The sequence below is a fragment of the Chinchilla lanigera genome, unplaced genomic scaffold (assembly GCF_000276665.1).
Source record: "Chinchilla lanigera isolate Chin_1 unplaced genomic scaffold, ChiLan1.0 scaffold00063, whole genome shotgun sequence".
Taxonomy (NCBI): domain Eukaryota; kingdom Metazoa; phylum Chordata; class Mammalia; order Rodentia; family Chinchillidae; genus Chinchilla; species Chinchilla lanigera.
Genome location: NW_004955464.1, coordinates 5,298,866 through 5,324,312, shown reverse-complemented (window position 1 = coordinate 5,324,312; position 25,447 = coordinate 5,298,866). Strand labels below are relative to the sequence as shown.

The following is a 25,447-nucleotide window of genomic DNA, read 5'->3' as shown; positions in this document are numbered from 1 at the left end:
ACAACCACTTTATTAGATGCTGAGGGGACACCATGCATTATCAGTTAAATTTTCCCATACTTCTTTTATTAAGCGGTATACTGAAGCCACAGCTTCCTTAGATCTTCCACGGCTGACTGAGGAAACCAGAATTTCTTTGCCCAAAACAATGAATAAAATACAAATAAGAACAGAAACAGGTTGACAAATCCTTTTAATAAAGTATATCAATGACAGCTTTGCTTTTAAATAAATACATTGCTAAAAAAATCTCGTAAGAGCATCTTTGTGTAATTACTAAGAAGAATTTAAGACTACCGTTCCCTCTGCAGAAATGCTATGCACAGATGCAAAATGATCGAAGGCTGATTGAATAATGACTCTCAAGTAAGTAGCATGGCCATCGTGTGCCTGTAGGGGAAAAAAAATCAATATGGATGCTCTTAGCAATCCCAGTTAGCATTAGCAAGCAGTTAGCAGAAGAAAGGGTTTGATGCAGGAGTTGTATTCTAACTGCTTAACCATGTAAGACAGCACACTCAGAAGGTGGCCTAGCCCCACATAACAGTTGTTCTAGTGCCTATCAGCAGGATGTCAGCCTTAGTTTTATGAAAAACAGCAGGAGGGCTGCACATTGCAACTATATGTTTCTGATCAATCTTTTAAAAGTGTCTTTCTAAAGCCTTTTCCTGATAAGAAGTTTCTCTTGGTTAATGATGCCTGAGAATGTACTTCCCTGAAGCATACTATACTTTCACATTTCTGTAATTTCTCTTTGACAATGTATGTAAAAAGCTATAAAAATGTTTATATTCTTGCACCCAGTCATTCCATTCCATGAAATTTAATCTTAGAAAATAGTCAAAAAGGTGAAGGTCATGGAAGCAAGAACATGCATAGAATGTCCCCTGTGTATTACTTGTAATGACAGAAGGCGAAGATAAAAAGAAGTTAGCTTAAATGTATGGAAATGGACAAATGTTATAATTGTGAAGCTTGTGATAAAATGTTAAATTGGAAAAACATGATAGTTGACCAGGTGTGGAGGCACATGCCTGTAATCCCAGTACTTGGGAGGCTGAGGCTAGAGGATCACTGTGAGGTCAAGGCCAGCCTACTCTACACAGTGGGACCCTGTCTCAAAAAACAAAACAAAACAAAATGACACAAAATTGTCCACGTTATTATTGGAATGCGTGTCCTGACTAGAAGAAAGGAGGTGCAATAAACATGCTGTGACAGAGCAATGAAATGATGGGTGATTTCCAGCTTCTCTCCCTGTCAATGCTCTCCAGATTGCCTAGAACTCTCCTCAACCTACAGTGAGTCCTGAGAGAAAACACAGAAGGAAGCAGAAGCTCGTGAATCACAACCCACATGGTAAAGATGGAGAAAAATAGGAAGACAGAATTCAGCATAATTCATCACTTTTTCTGGACCCCACTGGCTTCCCCAGTCATCAGGCAGATTTTGGTGGGAGAAAAGGAAATTAAGAAGATTCAGAAACCTTCCTATGGCATCACAGCAGCTCCTAGCAAGATGTGAGTAAACTCAGTGAAAAAGCACCACTTTAACCCTCATGTAGAGAAATCTTAGTTAAGCAAATGTGACCACCTAAAAAATCATGTTTACGTATTTGTTTGTGCAAAACATGGGAGCAGAGGAGCTCCTGATGAAGCAGCAGTTTCCTGTCACCAGCATTCATTCCACTGGCCAAGCAAAGCCCTGCACATGCTGTCGGAACATACTAGCTCTCTCCACTTCATCCCTTACTGGCCTATTGTTGCTGATCCTATGCCCCAGTTCCCTTATCTGAATCTCCCTGTCCTTTCATGCTTAAGTTAACATCTATTTTTGACATTTCGGCCTTTTTGATTCCTATCCTAATTGAAAGGAAAGCAAAGCAAACATAAATTTCCACATAAATGAGCAACGTGAGCCAGTCATAGTGGTGCAAGCCTGCAATAGTAACACTTGGGAGGCTGAGGCAGGAAGATCTGTGCAAATTCAAGGCCAGCTGGGCTACATAGCAAGATATTGTCTCAAAAAAAACAAGTAAATGGGCAAAGTGAAACATGAAATAAGTACATGAATTCTGTTTCCTCCTTGTTGTCTCTATTCTATGATAGGCAAGAGCCTAATTTATAATGGTTAGCCTCTAATAGTATTGAGAATCACCTCTCTATTGGTTGATTAGTTTCAGAACCTATGATACCATAAGGATTATGTATTAATTCTAGGACTACAGAGATGTATTTAAAATCTGAATATGCAGTGCTTGCTCAGGATAATTTTCATCTCTACAAAGCATATTTACTTACCGTAATTTCCTCATTTTGAAGCTGTCCTTCTGTGTGCACTAAATCTACAACACAAATTTAACAGACTTGAGTTAATGCTCAGAATACATGAGGACAGCCACTGAAATTTATGTTCAGCAAAATATCATCTGGTAAACTATAAGTTAAAATCAGATTGAAAAAAATTATCAGCATTTGGGGTTGAAATTTGATATACAAATAGAGATATCTGATATAAAAGGCAAGAAATAAAACTACGACATATACAATATATCTAGTGGATATAAGCAGAAGACAGTACAAGTATAAATTACAGTAAAGGAATATAAAGTAAAATCAGGGAAAAATCCTTTTTATGGACTGAGCCACTACCTAATGACAAGTCTGAAGGGAGCCACTAGACCATGCTGTGGAGTGACAGGCCCAGCTCCAGGTCTCAGGACGTGGAATTCTGTGATCTGTGAAGTGATCCTTTCTGGTATCAAGTTTTAAAAACCTTTACTTGTGTAATGGCATGACAGATTAATTCATTTGGTCAGGAGCTAATCATATCAAACATTCTTTTGGAAACTTGAACTACTTAATCATCTGATGACAGCTACTGACATTAGTCAAAATTAATTTTATTCATCTCAAAATAATATATATAATTTTATTTTTTGAGACAGAGTCTTGCTATGTAGTTCAGGCTGGCCTCAAACTTGAGGTAATCCTTCTGCCTCAGCCTCCCAAGTGCTGGGATTACAGAAGTGCATCACCACCCCACAGTACTAAACGGGAAGTCTCTGGAAAGTAAGATTATGGGGTGACTGTCTTTTTACTTCCTAAAACTTCTCTGAAATAATAAAAAATAGTGATCACTGCCTCACCCTTCACTATCCTCCAGGATGGTCCCTAGCAATAAGCATTTCAATTCTAATGTTTTCCCTGGCATTCAATATGATTATATTCCTTTCCTTATCAATTTATTTCACTTTGTATTATGGTAGATGAAAATTTAGATTTTGTTTGTTTTGTTTTACAGTGGTTGGGACTGAACCTCGTGAGTTTATCCCCAGCCTTTTAAAAAATTTTTGTTTTCAGACAGGGTCTTACTAAGTTGTCTAGGTTGGCCTCAAACTTATGATACTCTTGTCCTAGCCTCCTACATAGCTATTGTTGTAGGCATGCATCTCTGTGACAGGTAAAAATTTAGACTTTTTTGTTTTGAGACAGGGTCTTGCTATGTAGTTCAGGCTGACCTCAAACTCACTGTGTAGCCCAGGCTGGCCTTGAACTCATGGCAATACTCCTGACTCAGCCTCCTGAGTGCTCAGATTACAGGTGTATGCCCCCAGGCCTGGTTAAAAAGTTTAGATTTCATAAACCAATGTCCACTTCCTCCTCCTACAAGCTTTCCCTTTTCCTATCCTCTCAATTTTGAAATCAATACTTCACAGTTAATTTTGTGCCTATATAAATGTTTAGTAATGAAATAAGTAATAATTGTCACATTTTCTTACATAACTTCTCCATTAGAAGTTAATAATAACTTCTTTTTCATTTGGATTTTTTTTAGTTATGAGAAAGTAGAAAATCTCAAATATACATGAAAAATAGAAAACAATTATAGTTGTCACTTACATTTTATAATTATTAACATTTCAGCATGGCTGATTTATTTAAATATTTTGCTAAAATATTTTAAGGTAAGTCTAAGACATTATGTATTTCATCTCTAAGTATTTTATCTACCTTTAAATATAGGACTTTTTTTACATAATTATAATATCATTATCATACTAATATCAAAAATAATGCCTTAAACTGGATGTGGTAGCACATGCCTGTAATTCCAGCACTTGGGGAGGCTGAGGTGGGTGGATTGCAGCGAGTTCTAGGCCAGCTTGGGCTACATAGTAAGTTCAAGGCCAGTCTGAATTATATAGTGAGACCCTGTCACAAAATAACACAATACAAACCAAAGCAATGCCTTAATATCTAGTCCTTATTCAAATTTCCCCAATTATCCTGCAAATGTCTTCATATAATCAGTTTATTTGTATTTGAATTAAGCACAGTAAGTCCCTGATTTATGAACATTCAAATTATTAACTTTCACAGGTATACTATGTAATACTCATTTTGTAGACTTAAGAATGAATCTAACTTACGAAAAATCTTTCGGAACAGAACTTGTTATAAGTCACGGACTTATTGTATCTTTAATCCTGAACCATTTTTTTTCTCCTAAACACATAATTTTTCTTTCAGGTCAGTTGTCCTGTAGAATGTCCTAACATTTCTAAACTTTCTCATCTTGCCTTCTCATTTAATTAGATCCTTTCTCCTCTATTTCCCATAGACTGGAAATCAGAGTTAAAGGCTTTATCACATTCAGAATTTTTGTTTGTTTGTTTTTGGTGGTGCTGGGGATCAAACACAGGGCATTGTGCACACAAGGCAAGAGTTCTACCACTGAGCCACATCTCCAACCCAACATTCAGGGCTTGAGGCCTTCATCAAAACTGTGGTAACCTTTGGCTATGTTTTGTTACTTGTGAATAATAAATCATTTGAAACAGCAGGAGCTGGAGCTGCTGACTGAGACTTCAGCAGAGCGACCAGGGGTAAGCGAGCCTTTGTCAGCATCCACACACTTTTTCTGGGGCTGCTCAGTTTCTCCAAAGATGAATACTTCATGTCCTAGCAGGGTTCACACTCTTGGTTGCTGTCATTGGAAGAAGAAGGCTAGAGTTCCCAGTGTTGGATATGCAGGCTTCCACTTCAACGCTCTGACTTAGCCCTGTATCTCACTCAATTTCGCCTGCCCTCTTGGGGCCTGAGCCTCAGTACTGCACTCAATGTCCCTAGTCATCTCTCATGGCCAGGGAAGTCTGTGGAAAAGGAATGGTCATCTAGCTTTACAGGGTGGGAGAAGGTACCTAGAATGCAGCCACTCTGTAGATGCTCAAATAATCGGCCATTTTCTGGCCCATGTCTCACACTTTGCACAAGTTCTATGGCTTTCCTTCAAGTCCGAGACCTTCCTGGGGTTCTATGCAAATGTTTGCTAATGCTTTCCTTGGCAGGCTCTTAGATTACAGCCTAATCCATTCAGCTTTAGAAGTTCCTACTTTCCCTCTGTCATTATATATATATTAATCTGACCAGACATGATGGCACATGCCTGTAATCCCAACATCCTGGAAGGCTGAGGCAGGAGGATAGAAAATTCAAGCCCAGCCTGGCCCACTTAGTGACTTTAGGGAGACCCTGGTTTCTTGTTTAATTCTTTGTCCTTGGAAGTTTATGCTTTTTTTTTTTTTATTTCTTTCCTACAATTTTCATAGAACAGTATTTTGGGAAGGAAAGGAGATGGAAACATTGGAGGTAATATGGTTGTGTTTAACTGGAGGCTATCAATTCTGTAGAGGATAAGGAAAGGGTTATTCATCAGGAAAGAAAATAAGAAACCAGTATTTATTGTTTATTTATCATATGCCAACCACTAGCTCACAAAAGCTTCAACGGTAGGTATCATCTCTGTTTTTTTGATTAGGATTCTAAAATTCTAAAAACTTAAGTAATATGTTAATCATTATATAACCAGTCACTGATGTGGCCTGTACTCAAACCTGAGTTTTCCTGCATCCTAACTGGGTCACAAGAACCCCTTTTTATTCACCAAAATACAGCTGGATTGGAAATGTGGAGACAGAATAATTCTTTCCTCCCTCATCTCAGAACGATGCTGATGAAACAAGCACATACCTTTTTCAATCCACTGCTGGAATCCAACAGGCTCTTTAGATGTGCTCTTTTCAACCCTCAAGGTCCGCACTGACATCGTAAACACAAGATAAACAAGACATTAGTCACCCACCTGGCACTATGCTGTGGGCCTTGCTATGTATCTTTTTTCCTTTGAATGAGTCTGCCCTACATTGGTGGAACTACAGGTAATACTGAGATCAGGAATATCATGTTCTGGAAGTTATCTACTCTGCTTCCATAAATTCTGATGGGAACATGTGCTCTTCTGTAATGGTGATCCTAACATTGTCAGTAACCATACACTGCAAGCTAGCAGAGCTTTTTAAAATTTGGCTATTATCTGAAATTTTTGTTGTTGTTGTTGCCTTTTTGAGACAGGGTCTCACTATTCAGTTCAAGCTGGCCTTGAGCTCACTTTGTAGCCCAGGCTGGTCTTCAACGTGCAATGATCCTCCTGCCTTAGTCTCTCCAGTGCTGGGATTACAGGCGTGCGCCACCATGCTGGGCTGGAATTTCTTTACATACTGGTAATAATAATGGTACAATTAAGGGTCTTAGTCATAAGCACTTATGGAGGAGCTACTATGAGTCATGATTTTTATTCCTTTGCTATTGACTAGTCTTAGGAGAAAGGTACTATTATGCTACTGCAGTGATGAGGACACATGCTTGGAGACTGGGTAAGGTGTTCAATGGGATAGATTTAGTACACTCCAGAACCAGAACTCAAACTCGAGACCTGGCTGACTCCAGGGCCTCTATATTTAATGACAGAAATTAGGAGAGATATCAGGTATATAGTCATTATCTCACTGCACTGGATTTTCTCCTTGTCCCCTAACCATTCCCTGAAATTCCAAATCCAGTGCTCCCCTCTGTGCCCTTTTCTGTGTCCTGAAGGGCTGGCTCACGGACTCTCTCTCATTGCTGGACTTGCCCAGGGGCTTCCTGTGAGATCAAGTGGTTTGGTCTCTACCTCTCCTTGCTTGGGGCCGGGTGTCTGGCAGTAGTAGTTATGTCCCTTCAGATGACAGCTCTTGCTGGGCCTGGGCACAGCCTCTCAGTGGGGCCCAGTAACACTAATTCCCTCCCTCGTCCCAGGGCAGAATGGGCTCCTGCTGCAGCCAGTTTTTGAGGGTTTCATCCTCTCTTGTCTATTCCCTCAGCCCAGTCCACCGTTTTGTAAGTAGACTCATCAGTAAAATCTTTTCCTCTGAAACATCTGGGATGTATTCTGTTTCCTGCCTTGATTTTATCTATCACACTTTATCCTCAAATAAACATAGACAGGATTAGAATGATGTTCCAAAGAAAGATTTCCCTCTCAAATCCCCAGAAAAGATCCCTAGCAATGGAAGAATCAAAATTCTGCAATGTGAACAATCAGGATTATCAGGTTTTCAGAAAGAATTTAACTTCGAACCCCAGGTCAAAATGATCAAGAATACAGTCGTCATGGAACCTAGTGTTCTGGCAAAGTAGCTTCTTATGCCAAAGATGTCCCTGTGGTAAACTGCATGGCAATTATTACATGGAGTGAAAGAGTTTTAAACTTGCAGTTTCAGAGAGATTAATTGCTTTGAAGGCAGTTAACCCAGAATCTTTGCCCTCTTTATTCCAGCAATAAAACCAGATTCCACACTGTAAAGAAAAATTAGTAGTGTTTTGACAAACGTTTATATCTGTGCCCTCTGCCAATGAAAAAATTTAAGATAAAAAATTAATGCATCACTTCCTTACCTAAGTAACTCTGGATTATGAGCTTTTCGATTTTTACGTGTTTGTGAAAACAAATAACAAACTCCTGGGGAAACATTCCTGTGGTGGTCCAAAACGTTTCTGCATTCCTATTGTTAATTTTAAGGAAAAAGGAAAAGAAATAGCCAAATATAAAAATTTAATCACAAAAACATTAACCACAAAATTCTAATGAGTAAGTATTTTAAAAAGTGACTACGGTATTCTTACAATCCTTTTCTTTTAACTCTGTCTCCAATCTTTCCCCAACTTTAATAATTCTTTGCTACTACCACATATTCTCTCCTAAAAAACAGGAACAGAATCTGTGTCACTCCAGTCAACAAACCATCAGCCAGATCAAGGAAGAAAAGTCATACAATTGTGGCAGTAGATGCAGAGAAAGCACCTGACAAAATTCATTGTCCATTCACAATACCAGCTCTTGGCACACGAAGACAAAGAATATCTTCGATCTGATAAAGACATCTCTGAACTGGCAGCTCAGTGCTGAGCTAGGAAATGCTTTTCCCTAAGGCTGGAAGCAAGCAGGGGTGTTTGTTCTTGCTGTTTCTTTTCAGTCTTGCTCTGGAGATCTTAGCAAGTGCAGAGAAAACGCGTAAAAGGCAGAAAGGTGGGAGTGAAAGAATAAAACATGCTGGCTCACAAATTATCATTGTATTCATAGAAAACTCCAAAGGTTCTGCCACAATAAATAAATAAGCTACTAGAGCTAGTAAATGAGTTCAGCAAGAACAGTATCAATTGTATTACTATATATTAGTAGGAAACAGAAAATTAAAAAAAATTTTTTTTTTGAGATGGGGTCTCACTATATAGTTCAGGCTAGCCTTGAGTTCACCGTACTCAGGCTGGCCTTGAACTCGTGGTATTCCTCCTGCTTTACCCTCTTGATTATAGGTGTGCTCCACCATTCCCAGCATCTATTCATCTGCTGAATGAGTATTTAGGCTGGTTCCAAGAGTTAGCTGTTACGAGTTGTGCTGCTATAAAGAGATATGCATGTATCACTGTCATATGATGTCTCTAACTCTTTCAGGAAGAAACCTAGAAGGGGAATGCCTGGGTCAAATGGAATGTCTAGTTTTTTTTTTTTTGAAGACACTCCATACAGATCTCCATAGTGGTACTAATAGTTTACATTCCTAGCAACAATATAGCAGTGTGTCTTTTCCCCTGCAGCCTCACCAGCATTTATTATTTCACTTCTTTTTTTTTTTTTTTTTTTTTTTGGTTTTTCTCGGTTTTTCTCCGGTACCGGGAACCGAACTCACGACCTTGCGCTTGCCAGGCAAGTGCTTTTGCCGCTGAGCTAAATCCCCGGCCCTTATTGCACTTCTTGATGGTAGCCATTCTTTCTTGAGTAAGTTGGAATCTCAGTATTAATTTGCACTTTTGTAATGGTCAGCAATGTTGAACATTTCTGCATGTATTTATTGGCCATTTCTACTTGTTCTTCTGAGTATTTATTTCATTTGCCCATTTTTGATTAGACCATTTATTTTTTGAGGGGTCTAATTTTTTTGGTATATATTGTGGATATATACATATCCACAATATATATATACATATCCACAATATATATATTTATATATATATTTATATTTATTTATATATTGTGGATAACAGTCCTCTTTTCTGAAGAATAGCTGGCAAAATTTTAATCCCATTCTGTAGGTTGTCTCTTCACTGTTTCTTTTGCTGTGCAGAAGCTTTTTAGTTTGACATGATCCTGTTTGTTAGTTCTTGATACTATTTCTATGTAACTGGTCTATGATTTCAAGCATTTTACCTATTTTATCTTCCAGCAGCTTAAGTGTTTCTGTCCTACATTTAGTTCTTTGCCCCATTTCAATTTTAGTTTAATATATACTGAGGTGTGTGGGTCTAGACTTAATCTTCTGCATGTGTATAGCCAGCTTTCCCCACATCATTTACTAAAGAAACTACCTTTCCTCTAGTATATGCTTTTGGCTCCTTTGTTAAAGATCAAACAGCTGAATGTGCTTGAGATTGTTTCTGCCTCCTGTATTGTTCCATTGATCTGCAGCAGGTCTATAAAGCAATCCTCACTGTTTGGCAAGGATAAATTTATAGCGCTGTTCTCTCTTAATAACTCTACGATTAATTTTAACATTTACTATACCTGGTCTAATTGTATTTGCTTGAAGGGTATGTGGATTAACAGTCTTTCAGTTATCAGGACAGTAACTGCTTTATTCCCTGTGGATTTCATTCAGTCTTGTACACCTGCAATAGCATGGTCATTATGCCAACCTTGTATTTCTAGGATAAACTACATTTGTTGAATCTGATTTATGTTTTGTCAAGGATATCTATGTTCATACTTGATACTGGTCTTTAACTTTCTGATGTCTTTTTCAGGTTTCTGGTATGAGAATTATGTTGTTCTCATAAAATATTATAGAAAACCCAGCCCTCCCTCTCCCCTCTACTCCCTTTCTCTCTTGCTGGTGCTAGGGTTGGAAGCCAAGGCCTAATATGTTAGGCAAGCACCTACCATGGAACTATACCCCAGCTCTTTCTCTCTGCTGAGAGCTACATCTCTAGTCCTTTTTATTTTGTTTCAGGCAGGGTCTTACTAAGTTTCCCTGGCTGGCAGAATTGGTCTTTCTGGATAGTGTACTATACTAGGTTTGGAGTTAAAATTCCTTGAGCCAGGTGGCGGCAATGTCTGTAATCTTAGCGTTTGGGAAGCTAAGCATTTGGGAGGCTAAGGCAGGAGGATCCCAAGTGTGAGGGCAGCCTGAGCAACTTAGTGAGACCTGACACAAAATAAAAAATAAGGGCCACGATGTAACTCAGTGAGAAGGCCTGGGTTTGACTGCCTGTATTGCAAAACAAAAACACAACACAAGAAACCCTCTCTCTCTCTTTTTTTTTTGGTACTAAAGATCAAATCCAGGGCCTTTGCACTGAGTAACATCACATCCTTGGCCCTTTTTTTTAAAAAAAAATTGTTTGAGACAGGTCTTTCTAAATTGCTAAATTGTCCAGTCTGGAGTCAGACCTTGTGATGCTCCTGCCTCAGCCTCCTAGAACGCTGGAATTACAGGTGTGCACCACCACACCCACGTTCTGCTTCTTCTTTTTTTTTTTGATTCATTTTTTCCTAATGTAGAATCTCTTCTTTTTCACTGGTAGATTAAATACAGAGAGCAAAGGTAGGGTGAAGGAGAAACAGAGCTGTGTGTAGTGTACATCTAAGCCCAGCATTTAGGAGGCTGAGCCAGGAGAATCTTGAGTTCAAGGCCAGTCTGGGCTCATGTAAGGAGAATCTATCTGAAAAAGAGGGAGAGTAGAATAGAAATATAACAATTTCCTTTAACTTTTTTTTTTTTTTTTTTTTTTTTTTTTTTGGTACTGGGAATTGAATTTAGGGCCTCATGCTCACCAGGCAGGCACTGTGCCATGGCGCTACATTCTCAGCCCTCCTTTAGCTCTTATCTCTAAGGAAATTGAGAGTGTGGAGCAGGTCCATAAAGCAATCCTCACTATTTGGCAAGGGCAAATTTATAGCACTGTTCTCTCTTAATAACTCTATGATTAATTTTAACATTTACTATACATGGTCTAATTGTATTTGCTTGAAGGGTATGTGGATTAAAAGTCTCTAAGTCTTTCAGTTATCTGGACAATAACTACTTCACTCCATATGGTTTTGGGTATTAACAGTCTTTGTCTAACCTAAAAAATTACTATGGCCTCAGTCATTCCTTAGCACGGACTAATGGAGCCTAAAATAGTACCTGCTAATCCTATCAATCTATAAACCTATTCCCTTGAGGGGAAGGTCACTAAAAGGATCCAAAGTAAACTGATCTTGCCTTAGAAAAATGATCGCACTCCAATCAGAGAAAAAGTATGTTTCTGGAAAGATCATCATTCCTAACAAACCACTTAAAGCAAATCTCCACAGTTCTGTGTATTCTCACAGAAATTTCCACAATCATTTTTCTTTCCCAATGACATGACTTTCAGGAAACAAAAAACTAAGAATAACTAAGAGACACTGGCAAAGGTAAACATTCACTTTTTGATTCAAATTTTAAGTTTGACTTCTCGTAGTATAAGACAAAGAACCCTGAACTAGGAGCCAGAAGACAGGAGTCTTAGATGAATCTGCCGTTTGCTAATCTGTGTGATTTTGAGCATGTCACTTTACCTTTGATTATCCTTTTCCTCATCTTTATAACACAGTTAAAAATACTTTGTTATGCCAGGCGTGGTGGTGCATGCCTGTAATCCTAGCACTTGGGAGGCTGAGGCAGGAGGATCATTGCTAGTTTGAGACCAGCCTGGGTTACAAAGTGAGCTCAAGCCCAGCCTGAACTGCATAGCAAGACCCTGTCTCAAAAAGACACACACAAAAAAACCACTTTATTGTGTTTATTTCCCAAAGTATATACATATATCTATGAAGTTATAAAGCCATATAAAAATTTATAGAAATATATGCATATACTTATATGCATGTTTACATGTGTATTTGTATAAATATATACTCTGATACTTTTCAGTATTAGCCAGGTTTAACTAATATTTTATGTTCTAATTTAACAAAGTATCCAATAAATAGTGTAAGACTCTGCAGAGTCAAAGATGAACAAAACCTAGACTCTGATGCAAAGCATTAAAACTAAATAATCACACAATAAAGAAATTAGATGATAAAGGTGCATGTTAAGTGCTATCAGAGCCCAGCAAAGAGATAAATTAACCCTAACTCAGAGAAAAGGGCAGACATCAGACAGGAAACAGCAATGAGCTTTGGAGAAGAGGTCAAGTGATAGAATTTTGTCCAGGCACCACAGCTTTACAATAGAGCACAAAGAATCACAAAATGTCTTATGTTAAAACCAGCTCCGCCTTCCATAGTTAAAGCCTGTATTCAGTGCATGTAGGTATCTCTCACCACAAGTCTAAAAGATAGGGTTTTGTCTGGGGATGTAGCTCAGTAGTAAAGCACTTATCTAGTGTGTGCCAGGCCCTGAGTTCAATTCCTAGTGCAAAGAAAGAAAGAAAAGAAAGGAAAAGGAAAGAGACAAGATAAAAGAAGAGAAGAAGAAAGAAGCATTTACATAAGATGAATTTATAAGTTCTTCCAGTTCTAAAGTTATATGATTCTATGAATCAAACTCTGGTCACTGTACACGTACCAAGAAGAGTTTATGAAAATAAACCAGAATGATTAAAAGGATTTTTCCCACTAACCACTTTTTCTTGGAATTGAAAGTCTGAGACTATTTCTTTGTAGTACGAGCTCTCTAGCTCTCCCTCTCGCCTGTGAAGAGTAGAAATTGGAACAATATCAAGACACTGAAGCAAATAATGCAGGAGGTTAGCAGGAAGTGAAGCACTTCTCAAAGATGTTACTTAGACCAGTAAGGAAATAGGCAGCAGATAGGAAGTTACAATGTTTATATTCGTATTTCCAAGAAAAGACTGGAATAAAAACAAAACTGGACATCAAATTTTACATTTCCATAGAACAAGTTGTTTTCTGCGTTTCTGCCTTGGTAAAGCACTTATTTAAAAAAAAAAAAAAAAAAAAACTATTGACTGTGGATGTAAATTAGTAGTAAAGCACTTGCTTAAAATGAGTACGCCCCGGGTTCAATCCCCAGCATGGCAACAACAACAACAATTATAAATTTAATAAGTATTTGTATGAAGGGGTCAGTTTAGGAATTATAGAGAAAAATAAAAAACTTAAATATCAACAGCTGAGTTAGTTTCAGGAACGATACCAACTAATCTAATTTATCATTTATTACACTATGTTTAACAGCCCAATTTTCAGTGCTCAAGGGGTCCTTGTGCCGATGTTTAGCCTTTAAGAAAGACAGTACAGTAATTCTTACCCATCAATAATATTTTCAGGTGGGTGTTTTTCATCACTTGATGTGGCTAAAATCACTTCAGTCCCTTCAGAGCTCAAACAGAGATCAGTTTTCATCTTAGGGTTTAACCTGCAAATAAAAAAATAACAAAAAAGCAAATTCTTGATTCTCTAAACTTTAAAAAATGGAGAAGGAAAGCCTGTTGCCTAGCACACAGTTTAACAACCAAGCCGTTCAACAAGTGGGAGGGACTCCAACACGTTTATTTACCTAAGTAAACTTCTGACTTCTACCAGGGATCAGCTGTAAAATAGGACTATTTCCACCTCTCAGCTCAAAAACAAAACAAAACTAAAACAACTCTGACCACCTGATACCATTTTTCAGCTTCTAAAATTAAAAGTCTTCAATTATATGGAAACAATGAAATGAGAGGGATAGGAATGAGAATATTTATAAAATTGTTCACACTTAATTTTTTAAAATAACCTGGAAGATAACAATGGATTTCTTGTGATTATTTATCCATACACACCAATTAATGTGTCAAACAATATTATCTGCACCTTAAAAGGAACATTACTGTCGGGCATAGTGATATATGCCTGTAATCCCAGCACTCGGGAGGACTGATGCAAATTGAAGGCCAGCCTGAGCTGCACAGCCAGACCCTATCTCAAAACACCAAAAAATAAAAAAAACAAAAAAACAAAAAAATTATAAAAATTCTTTTTACTGAGCTAGGTTCTTGCAATGTTGCCCAAACTGCTCTTGAACATGTGGATTCAAGCAATCCTCCTTTCTCAGCCTACCCAGTTGCTGAGAATGCAGGCATGTGCCTCCATACTTTTTGAACAGAAATATGAAGCAAGAGAAAATAGGAGTAATGGTACATATGTCTGTCATCTCAGTTACTCAGGAGGCTGAGGCAGGAAGATCACATGTTTGAGGTTAGCCTAGACAATTTAGTTGTCACTGGAGCCAGGTACTACAGAAAGGAGGCCCAAGAACAATACAAAGGAGACTAGAGCCTGGCAGGGTGGTGCACACCTGTAATCTCAGCACTCTTGAGGCTGAGAGAGGAGGACTGCTGCAAGTTCAAGGTCGACATGAGCTACACAGTGAGGTCAGAGGCATCCTGAACTATACAGCGAGACCCTGTCTCAAAAAAAAGAAAAAAGAAAAGAAAGGAGACTAGACTCTGAGGAAGTACAGGCATAAGCAAATAAAAATTAATTTATTTTGGGCTGGGGATTTAGCTCAGCAGCACAGCGCTTGCCTGGCAAGCACAAGGTCATGAGTTCTATTCCCAGTACTGGAAAAAAAAAAAAAAAAAAACCAAAAATTTTAGTTTATTTTATTAACATTTTTTTGCTGGTGGTGGTGCTGGCGATCAAACCAGGGCCTTGCGCACGCAAGGCAAGAGCTCGACCACTGAGCCACATCCCTAGCCCTGGGCAAGGCTTTTTAAATGGAGGCTGCTCTAGCAGGTCAGACCAGTGGTTCTCAAGCAAGGAAAGAAGATGGCAAATATAGCATATATAGCAAAGGTTCCCACCGTACTGTCAACCTTTCTTTGCTGGGAGGTGAAGTACCTAACACCCTAACACTGAGAGGAGGTGAGGTTTCCTTGGGCTCAGGGTTTGAGTCCACGGTCAGCAGGTTCTGAGACAGAAATGCAATGGCAGAAGGGCAGTTGGACACAGCTGCTCGACTCACGGCATGCAGCAGCAGAGAGCAGCTAAAGGCCCAGAGAGGAGGGCCCAGGGCCTGGATACAGCCCCCAGAGTCCCGGCTCTATGACTCACCCAGACACCCAGAAGTGTGCTTTACTAATCTTCTAGGCATCTGGGAAGCCAAATGAGCTGACAATCAAAATTAACCACCACGCCACCAAAGTTCCCACTCAGGTCCTCCACACTGACAGAGAGGCCAACCCCCAGCAGTGTCCAGTCCAGACTGGTCAATGTCTAGGCTCAGCTCCAGGCCGCTCCTGGTGAGCGGACTACCAGGGGAAGGGAGATGTTCAGGGCTTGATTGCTGTCCGCATCTGGGGTCGCAGAATGCATGGTAGCTGTTGTACTTTTAATTCTGGGGCTGTGTATAAGAAATGGATCCCATTATGTCTCTGGTTCTGCTATAAAAGCACAGAACAGGCATGATCCCTGTGGGGTCCCTTCCCAGAACTTGCTCATTTTATTCCCTTTGGGTGGCCCTGTTGCATAGCAAGATCCTGTTTCAAAACAACAAATTTAGCCAGGCATGGTGGTACACGCCTTTAATTCCAGCACTTGGGAGGCTAAGGCAAGAGGATTGTTGTGAGTTCTAGACCAGTCTGGGCTACAAAGTGAGCTCCAGGCCAGCCTGAACTGCATAGTGAGACCCTGTCTCAAAAAAAAAAAAAAAAAAAAAAATCTCAAAATAACAATTTTTTTTTTTTTTGCACACACACACACACCCTCCTGGTCTCACTCTATAATTTAGGTTGGCCTCTACTCAGTGATCCTCCTGCCTCAGCCTCCTGAGTGCTGGGACTATAGGTGTGTGCCACTATGCCTGGCTTGTTTTCTTTTTCTTGAGACAGGGTCTCACTATGTAGTTCAGGCTGACCTTGAATTTGCAGTGATCCTCCTGTCTCAGCCTCCCAAGTGCTGGGGTTATGGGCATGTGATACCAGACCCACCAATAAAAAATTTTAAAAAGGGCTAGGGATGTTGCTCAGTAGTACACCATTTGCTTAGTACCATATGTGTGAGACCCTGGGATCAATCCCTAGGACCACAGAAACAAAGAGAGGGAGAGAGAGACAGAGAGACAGAAAGAGGGGAAGGGGGAAGGATAACTTTTATTTTTTTTAAAAATCTGAATCAATCACTTGGGTAAGGGACTTAAGCATATTTCTTTCAGAGGATTATAGTTTAATAAAAATGGCCTTGGAGAGACTACTGTACAGCCTGGAGGTAAGGCAGAGGAGAAAAGATCAGACTAGATTGGTCACTGTTTTTCTATTTGACCTAATGGTGACACAGATGCCAAGCAACCAGGAAAGCTTTATTTATAAAGAATTAAAGGAAGCTGAGCATGGTGATGCACGCCTGTAATCTTAGCACTCTTAGGGCCTAAGGCAGGAGAATCACAAGTTGGACTACAGGGCTTAGTGATGTATGCTTATAATGACAGCATTTAGGAGGCTGAAGCAGGAAGGTTGCTATGAGTTTAAGGTGAGCCTGGGCTACAAAGTGAGTTTAAGGTTGGCCAGAACCACATAACAAGACCCCATCTCAAAAAAACCCCAACCAAGCAACGAAACAAACCAACCAAGTTGGAGCCCAGCCATAGTAAGGCTCTGTTTTAAAAAAAAATTATAAAATATTTTGCCAAGGGTGGTGCATCTATAATCCCAGCACTTGGGAGGCTGAGGCAGGAGGATTGCCTCAAGTTTGAGGCCAGCCTCGTCTACAAAGTGAGTTCAAGGCCTGAACTGCATATTGAAACTGCACTGGTCTGTCTCAAAAAGATCAATCAATAATTAGAAACTATTTTCTAGGCGTGGTGGTGCACTTTAGCAATCCTAGCAATCAATGGGCTGAGGTAGGAGGATTGTTGGGAGTTTGAGGTCAATCTGAGCTACACAGTGAGTTGAAAACCAGGCTAACGTACATAGGAAGACTCTGTCTTAATGCCTACCCCCTCAAAGAAATTATTTCAACTAAACTAGCAAACAAAAAGTACAGAGAATATTGCACATGCTCAACTACTATGTACCCATTTCCAAGATTTAATAAGTGCTAATGTTTCACCATAATTACTTTAGGATTTTCTCTTTTGTTTTTTTTTTTTTTGGGTATGGGGAATCGAACTCACGACCTTGCGCTTGACAGGCAGGTGCTGTGCTGCTGAGCTAAACCTGCAGCCCCAGGATTTTCTCTTTTTTTTTGAGAAATAAGTAGCCCTCACTGGCCCTATACAGTATTCTTCCTTGCCCAGAGGTAACAGCTATTCCAAAGCTGATGACTATTCCTCCTGAGTTAGCACTTACGCCATATATCCATCCATAAAGAACACGGGTTGTTCTTTTACACTTTAGATGTGTCCACAGTCTACACATCCTTTTGGTATTTGCTTTTTTCATGCAGTACTGATTCTGAGCTCTTATCATAGGGACACATGGAAATCTACTTACTCATGTTAACTGCCTGAGGTATTTCTCTACTCTCCTATGGAGAGACACTTAGGTCTGTTTTCAATGGTTTGCTATCACAAACTTACAACATACACCTTTGTGCACACGGGAGAAACCTTTTATGTTTTGAGATAGGGTCTTGCTATGTAGTTCAGGCTGACCTTGAACTAAGTAGGCCAGGTGATCACTGGGGGATCAAGGCCAGCTTGAACTACATAGCAAGACCATGACTCAAAAAAGAAAATCTATGTAGAAGCAAAACTGCAAAAACTTAGAATCTGAATACCATCAAGTCATTAACTGGTCAATTTGCCCTCTAAATTATAACAAATTACATTGCTATCAGCAGTGTGCAAGAGTTTCTGCTTGGACACACTCTGACCAACTTGCTATTCTTAGACATTTGAGCTTCCACTGGCACGAGAGAATATCTCAGTAAGGCTTCAATTTGTACTGTACTTCCCTGATTATTAGTGAAGTTGAATATATTTTCTAGGTTTATGGACCACTTTGGGGGCTCTTTGGTTACTTGCTTTTTCCAATTTTTCTCTTGGATTGTCCTCCTTTTCTTCCTGCCCCCTATATTGAGGACACATGGTCTTCACACTGACTTACATCCTCAGAGCCTTTTTTTTTTTTTAAACAGAGCTTCACTAAGTCACTCAATTGGCTATGCTGGTTTAAATTTGCCTCAGCCTCCCCGAGTGCTGGGTTCTCTCTTTTTTTTTTTTAATTTGGGGAGGTTGTCTTTTTTAAAATTACCTTTTTGGTCCCTTTGTTTTTGTTTTTTGAGACAGGGTCTCACTATGTGGTCCAGCCTGGCCTTGAACTTGCTATGTAACCAAGGGTGACCTCAAACTTGTGGCAATCCTCCTGCCTCAGCCTCTCAAGTGTTGGAATTACAGGTGTGTGCCACCATGCCCGGCTAGTCCTTTTCTTTTTTGACTTGTAGAGACTGTCTGTCTGTATGTATGTATGTATGTATTTACAGTGCTGTAATCAAACCAAGGCTTCATACATGCCAGGCAAGTATAAAAATGTATCTAGTGCAACTCTTATTCCCAGTAGCTTAATTTTACTTTTTAACTTTATGGATTTAGTTTGTTTGCTTTTGATCCAAGTTTCCTCCCTGTTTTTCTTTTTTTGTTACTGAACTATAACAGACATTGAACAGGGCAGAAATCATAAGCATACAGCTTTTCTCTCACAAAATAAACACACCTACTTAAGAAATGGAACATGTGAGAAGCACTTCTCCTTCCCCTTCCCAATTACTACTCCTTCCTGCTCCTCACAAGTACCCATGGTCCTTATTTCTATCACTGTAGATTAATTCTGCCTGAGCTTTCTGTACACAGCATCACACAATTCACACTGTTAGCATCTGGCTCCTTTCCCTTGTTACTGCATCTGTCACTTATGGTTCTACATAAAAGAGTTGAAGTGCAACAAGGGGCAGCTGCAACTCAGCCCCCACTCAGTTCTACTGCAGATAAGATCAAGGAATTGAACTGGGTGTGGTGGCACACGCCTGTACTCATGCACTTGGGAGGCTGAGGCAAGAGGAGGATCCTTGCAAGAGTTGAGACCAGCCTGGGCTACAAAGTGAGCTCTAGGTCAGCCTGAAGAGCATAGTGAGACCCTGTCTCAAAAAATAAATGAATGAATAAATAAATAAGAAAAGAAACCATCTACAATGAAACAGAAAAAAAATGAAACCAGGATAGAGAATCACATACCTGTGAAACAGTATCAGACTAATCTGAAATACACGTAATCAAAGTCCTGGAAAAATAAGAGAAAGTAAATAATATTTTAAAAATCATGAAGAGATATAGTTGAAATTGTCCCAAAATACAAGAAGTTCCACGAACTCGAAACTAAATAAATACAAAGAAGGCCAGGTGTGACGGTGCCTGCCTATAATCCTAGCACTCAGAAGTCTGAGGCAGGAGGATTACCACAAATTTGAGGCCAGCCTGGGCTACACGGTGAGTTCAAGGCCAATTTGAACTACATAGTGAGGCCCTGTCTCAAAAAAAAAAAGTAAAAAAATAAATAAATACAAAGGAGATTCAACCAAGGAAGAAGTCAATTGTAGAAAATGAAAGAAAAAGCAGTCATACAAAAAATACACTACAGTAGAGCAGTTAAGAATTCAAATTGATTTCTCATCAGAAATCATGGAAGCCAAAGACAATGGAATGACATCTTCAAAGTACTGAAAGAAAAATGATAGATTTCTATATCCAGTAAAAATATTTTGGCCAGGTGTGATGGTGCATGCCTGTAATCCTAACTACTTGGGAGGTTGAAGGAGGAACACTGCAAGTTCAAGGCCAGCACAGGCAACTTAGCCACATGCCATCTCAAAAACAAAACAAAACAAGAAATAAAAGAGCTGGAGATGTAGCTTAGTGTTTCCTAGATTCAATCCCTAGCCCTGTGGCGGGGTGGGGGGCCAGCAATTTTAGGGATTTAATAGATACAGAAGTAATAATACAATAATACTACAAAAGGTAATAAAAGAGTAAAGAAACCACTTACAGAGTGCTTTAGTAAAGTTTACATTGAATGAAGTGATACCTGAATTCAAGATGAGGACTTTAAAGATGCATGCTATACTCTTAGGAGTGGGTTAGGGAAACCACTAGCAAGAATAAAACAGAGAAATTGGAAGAACTGGGTATGGTTTGTCCCCCAAATGTTCCTGTGCTGGACGCTTAATCCTCAATGTGAGTACTGAGGGGTGTGGGACCTTTAAAAGGTGGCGTTTAGTGGCAGGCAATGGGGTCCTAACTGTACTCATAAGGGAATTAACGGCGGGATCACCAAGGGAGGTAGGTCCAACAGAGTGGACTCATTTCTGCGAAATCAGGTTGAGATATATACCTGCCCGGGTCCCTCCCTGTCCTCTTACTTCCACTCTTGCCACGTGACCTTTCTTTCTCCCACATGCTATTCTCACCAAGAGCCAAGCAGATGTTGGCACCATGTTCTTGGTCTTCCAGAATGGCAAACTAAATAAACCTGCTTTCTTTGCAAATTACCCCGTTTTAGGTATTTTGTTACAGACACGCAAAATGGACTAAGATAAAGGCCAATAGAGGAGAAAAAATAGAATATCATGAAAACACTCAATCTGGAAAAGGCTGAAAAAGGAGAAGAATAAAAACAACTGGGTGTGGTGGCACAGGCCTGTAATCCCAGCACATGGGAGGTTGAGGCACGAGGACTGCCACAAATTTGAGGCCAGCCATCAGTTTTCGTATGACCACAAATAAGTTTTTTTGGAAATCAGGTTGAGTTTTTTTGGAAATACAGTTATGCTCACCATCTACAGCTGTTTTTCTGCTACAGTGACAGAACAGCTATAACATATATGTCCATAAAGCCTAAAACACTATCTTGCCCTTTACAAAAAGATTGTTCTTTTTTTTTTTTTTAAAGACATGGTCTCACTATGTACCCTAGGCTGGCCTCCAGTAGTCCTTCTGCCTCAGCCTCCCAAGTGCTGGGATTACAGGTATGCGCCACCACATCCAGTTTGCTGACTCTTCATACTGACGTACAAAACTTATCAATTTAATCACAATGTTAATATAAAGCAACAGTGTACTATACTTGTTCCCAAAGGTAAAAGAATACTATTTTGTTGTTGTTGTTGTTTTCCGGTACTGGGAATCAAACTCATGACTTTGTGCTTGCTAGGAAGGCGCTGTGCCACTGAGCTAAATCCCCAGCCCCAAGAATACTATTTTAGATTATATTGAGTTGGGCTGAAGTATAGCTCAGAATAGAGGTAGAGGCCCCAGGTTTGATTCCTAACATCAAAAAACCAAAAAACAAAACAAAAACAAAAAGAAAAGGAAGTTACAGGAAATACTACATTCCATCAAAAATGTTGAACTCTAAGGCCCTTTTGGCCTAAGGGCCAGGCACTGAGCTAGTAACACAAAGATGAATGCAATTTAAGTGACGGAGACCTGGTTTTTGTCTTTAACCTGAGTCAATTAAGGACAAGCATGCAACTAATAATGCAACATGCTTTATGCTAATGTGCTGTGACTCACATCCAGAATACTGTGTTCACTTCTGGGTAAGTTCTTTGACTTTTCTGATAGGATTTTGCTAAATTGTCCAGGCTGGCCTTGAACTCCTAATCCTCCTGGCTCAGTCTCCCAAGTAGTAGCTGGGATGATAGGCATGTGCCGCCATACCCAGCTAGGGTATGATACCTTGAGGCAGCACATTCTCAGGCTTGATACTGTTCAGAGGAGAGTAAAAAGCTCGTGGGGGTTGGGGGTATATCTTAGCATGACTGAGGCCTTGAGTTTAATCCCTAAAAGCAAAATGAACAATCTCCCCACAAAAGTTCACAATGCTTTAAAAACCATGTTACAGGAAGAAAGCTGAAAGAGCAAGGCCTGTAATAAGAGATAATTTGGAGCTGGGCACAGTGGTGCACACCTGTAATCCCAGCTCTCTGGGAAACTGAGGCAGGAGGAGGGAAGTTGAACCCCAGCTTAGGCAATGAAGTAACTTGACAAGATCTTGTGTCAGAGTGAAAAATAACAAAATGGCTGGGCATGTAGCTCTTTATGGTTCTGGGTTGAATCCTCATACTGAAGGGGGGGGGGGGACACAGAGAGAAAAAAAGAGAGAGACAGAGATTGGGACTGAGGTTGAGACCATATGGTGTGCGAAATGTAACTATAGTGGTACCTTGCTTCACAAACTTAATTCTTTCCATGATTCTGGTCACAAACTGAATTGGATGGAAACTGAATCAAATTTAACAAGGTCAGCATTGAACCTAACCACTGAAATTTGATTTAGTTCTTGTTGGATCTGGTTTGTGAACAGAATCATACAAACAATTAAATTCGTGAACCGAGGTACCACTTGTATACAGTATTTGGAATTTTTTTTTTTTTTTTTTTTTTTTGATTTTGAGACCGGGTCTCACTATGCAGTTCAGGCTGGCCTTGAATTCACAGCTATTCTCCCTATTCAGCCTTCTGAGTGCTAGGATTACAGGCATGCACCATCACACTCAGCAATGTTTTTCAGGCTTGGGATGTAGCTCAGTGATAGAGCATCTGTGTAGTGTACAGGTGGGCCTCAGTCTGGCCCCTAGCCCCCAAAATAATACTTTTTGTTTTACAGCTCTATGAAAGTGAGTTAGATTCAATAAATATAAATCTTAAGCACGAAGGTGTCAGATGTAAGAGCTTTCAACCAAAGTAAAGATTTTAAACCTTTTCCATTCCTGAAAGTGTCAAAGACTAGGTAATAATCTACGGAAAAGATCAAAGAAATGATTCCTACATTGGAGGCTGTTTTAGGCCAAGTCAAAGGAAAGGTAGGTTGGGACAGAAAATGAAGGACCTTAAAAGCCAAGCTAAAGCTGGGAACAGTAGTGTGCAGCTGTGGTCTCAGCCGCCTGGAAGGCTGAGGCAGGAACATTGCTGGAACCCAGGTGTTCTAGGCAAGAAAATGGATTTGAATTACTCTGCAGTTCAGCGGTTCTCACTGGAACTCTCAATTGGCCTGCAGCAACTTTGCTCCTCAGGGGACAGCTGACAATATCTGAATAGTTTTGGCTGTCACAAGGGTACTAGGAAGAATGGTGCTCAGTACATCATGCATAGGATAGCCTCATCCCCAGATAATTACCTGGCCTAAAGTATACATAGTGGAAAGGTGGGAAAACTCTGCAGTAACGCATTTGAGGGCAAAAATGCGGGGGTTGGAAATTTGAGAGAACTTTTTTAAAAATATGGTGCTCCCTTACGCATAAACTAGAGCTGAACTGATAAGAGTTGATGCTCGGCCTTGGGGCAAGCACTACATGCAAATTTGTGACATGTGAAACACTGTATATTACTGTGTACTGAACTGACTTGAATGCCTCAAAACAGGCAAATATTGTAAAGTGTATATGTATTCTTGATTTCTCACGTGGACAGAAATGTCCAGGGAGAATTAAATATAACACATCAGTTCCTTTCTTGCCTCCTATACTTAAATCGTCTGAGGGAATCAAACAACTGTTTTGACACACGACTCATTTGGTATCTCCCACATCCACCAGTACCATTCCTATTCCCTACTGGGTAGAATTACTTAAAATACAAACAAGGGGAAGAAAGGCTGGGGTTCTCTTTAAGGTTCTTCTGTTCCAATTAATGAGAAAAAGGCAAATCAATCCCAAAGGGACCCATGGAACAGGTCAGCACATACCGCTATTTCCACAGCTCCAACACGGGTTCTGGGGTGTCCTCTAAGCCCGAGATACTTTGCTCTAAATAAACATGCATCCCTCAGAGCCTCTGTTTACCAAAGGCTGTACACTTTAGGTTGCCATCTTTCCCATTTTTTGAGTTTGTGACCCTGGACTTCCCCATGTCGCACCTTTAGCCAGGTTTCCTCTCCGGTTCACAGGCCCTTCCCAATCCCTCTCTGGACCAAATCCTCTGCTGACTTGTCCTTGCAGAGCCCCCGGGTCCTGGCGTTCTTACAGCCGGACTCCTCACAGCCTTGCCCGCATCCTCCGCTGAAAACTCTGGCGTCAGCTAGAGAGCGGCGCCCCGCCCAGCCCCGCTCCCGCCCGCCCCCGCGCCAGGCCCGCAGCTGGAAAGGGGGTGCTCCGACCCGACTCCACCCAGGCCCTGCGCGTTGCAGGCCCCGCGGAGCCTCCGCCGCTCGCCCCTAAGGCTACGCCACCTATAAACGCACCAGCCTCGACCTTAGATGTGATTCTTAACCACACGGGCTACGATGCAGCCGACATCTTACACTTTGGTAGATTAACTTCGACCCGCAACTGTTTTTCCTTTTTTGAGTCAAAGCACTACTTTGGGTCTCAAACAGCTTCGCGCGGGGGTCCAGCGCCTCAGGCCGAGGGAGCAACGAGGCAGGCTCCCCCGCCTCCCTCCCAGCCCTCCCCCGCCGCCCTGCTCGCCTGAGCCTCAGGGTAGCTCCGGGGCCGTCAGAACCAGATCGCAGCCCCGCGCCCGGCCGGCACCGCCCCTTGCCCCGCCTCCGCGCAGTCCCAGCACGCGCACCTCGCTCCCTTCTCTCCGTGGGCTCATCTGCGCAACCCCGCCCGCGCGCCTTTCCTCAGGCCTACCCACCCCGAAATGCTCGCCTTCCCGTCCCGGGGGACTACGAGACTCAGGGGACAGAGGGACCCCGCCCCCCACACGGGCACGCACGCGCAGTACTCAGCCTGCGTGCTCGCAGCCCTGCGTCCCGAGGCCGGCCGGGCCCCGCCCCCGCCCGACCACGCCCACATGTAGGCCCCGCCCCCGTCGGCCCCGCCCCTCATGCCGGTCCCGCGCACGCGCGCCTCCCCGGCCCAGCCCTCCCCCTGCCCCGCCGGTCCCGCGGTCCCACGGCGCCAGGTCGCCCCTAGCCCCGTCCTTCTTGCCACCCTCTCTGTGTCCTGCCCTCTCCAGCTTTGTGCCCGGGGTGCCGAGTCGCTTCCCCATCAGCTGTGCGGCTGGAGCGGGGACCCGCTACCGAGGTGCCGCCCGCCGCTCTCTGCCTCAGGCAGGAGCACAGGTAGGTGGCGGCCGCGGGCTGGGCCGCTCGCGGAGCCA

The 25,447-nt window shown here is 41.2% G+C and overlaps 2 protein-coding genes across 9 annotated transcripts in view; one reads left to right on the top strand and one right to left on the bottom strand.

Moving 5' to 3' along the window:
* Positions 1 to 176: 176 nt before the first annotated feature.
* On the bottom strand, positions 177 to 25,107 carry Hspb11 (heat shock protein family B (small), member 11). 8 transcript variants are annotated; one of them, XM_005398546.2, is made up of 7 exons: positions 24,980 to 25,037; positions 19,580 to 19,625; positions 13,679 to 13,786; positions 7,776 to 7,882; positions 6,033 to 6,101; positions 2,301 to 2,344; positions 177 to 390 (listed from the first exon to the last, which is right to left on the bottom strand). In XM_005398546.2, the coding sequence occupies exons 3-7, from the start codon at positions 13,771 to 13,773 to the stop codon at positions 277 to 279; spliced, it is 429 nt and encodes a 142-aa protein (XP_005398603.1). In that variant the 5' UTR covers positions 13,774 to 13,786; positions 19,580 to 19,625; positions 24,980 to 25,037; the 3' UTR covers positions 177 to 276. The 8 variants fall into 8 exon arrangements, with proteins under 8 accessions (XP_005398603.1, XP_005398601.1, XP_005398602.1 ...); XM_005398544.1 differs by having other exon boundaries at positions 24,911 to 25,000; XM_005398545.2 differs by lacking the exon at positions 24,980 to 25,037 and adding an exon at positions 24,808 to 24,863.
* Positions 25,108 to 25,187: 80 nt separating this feature from the next.
* The window catches only part of Lrrc42 (leucine rich repeat containing 42), a 20,652-nt gene continuing 20,392 nt past the window's right edge, over positions 25,188 to 25,447 (top strand). The window contains exon 1 of the mRNA XM_005398542.1: positions 25,188 to 25,409. The gene's annotated coding sequence lies outside the window, so the exon portion shown is untranslated. The remainder of the gene's footprint in view (positions 25,410 to 25,447) is intronic.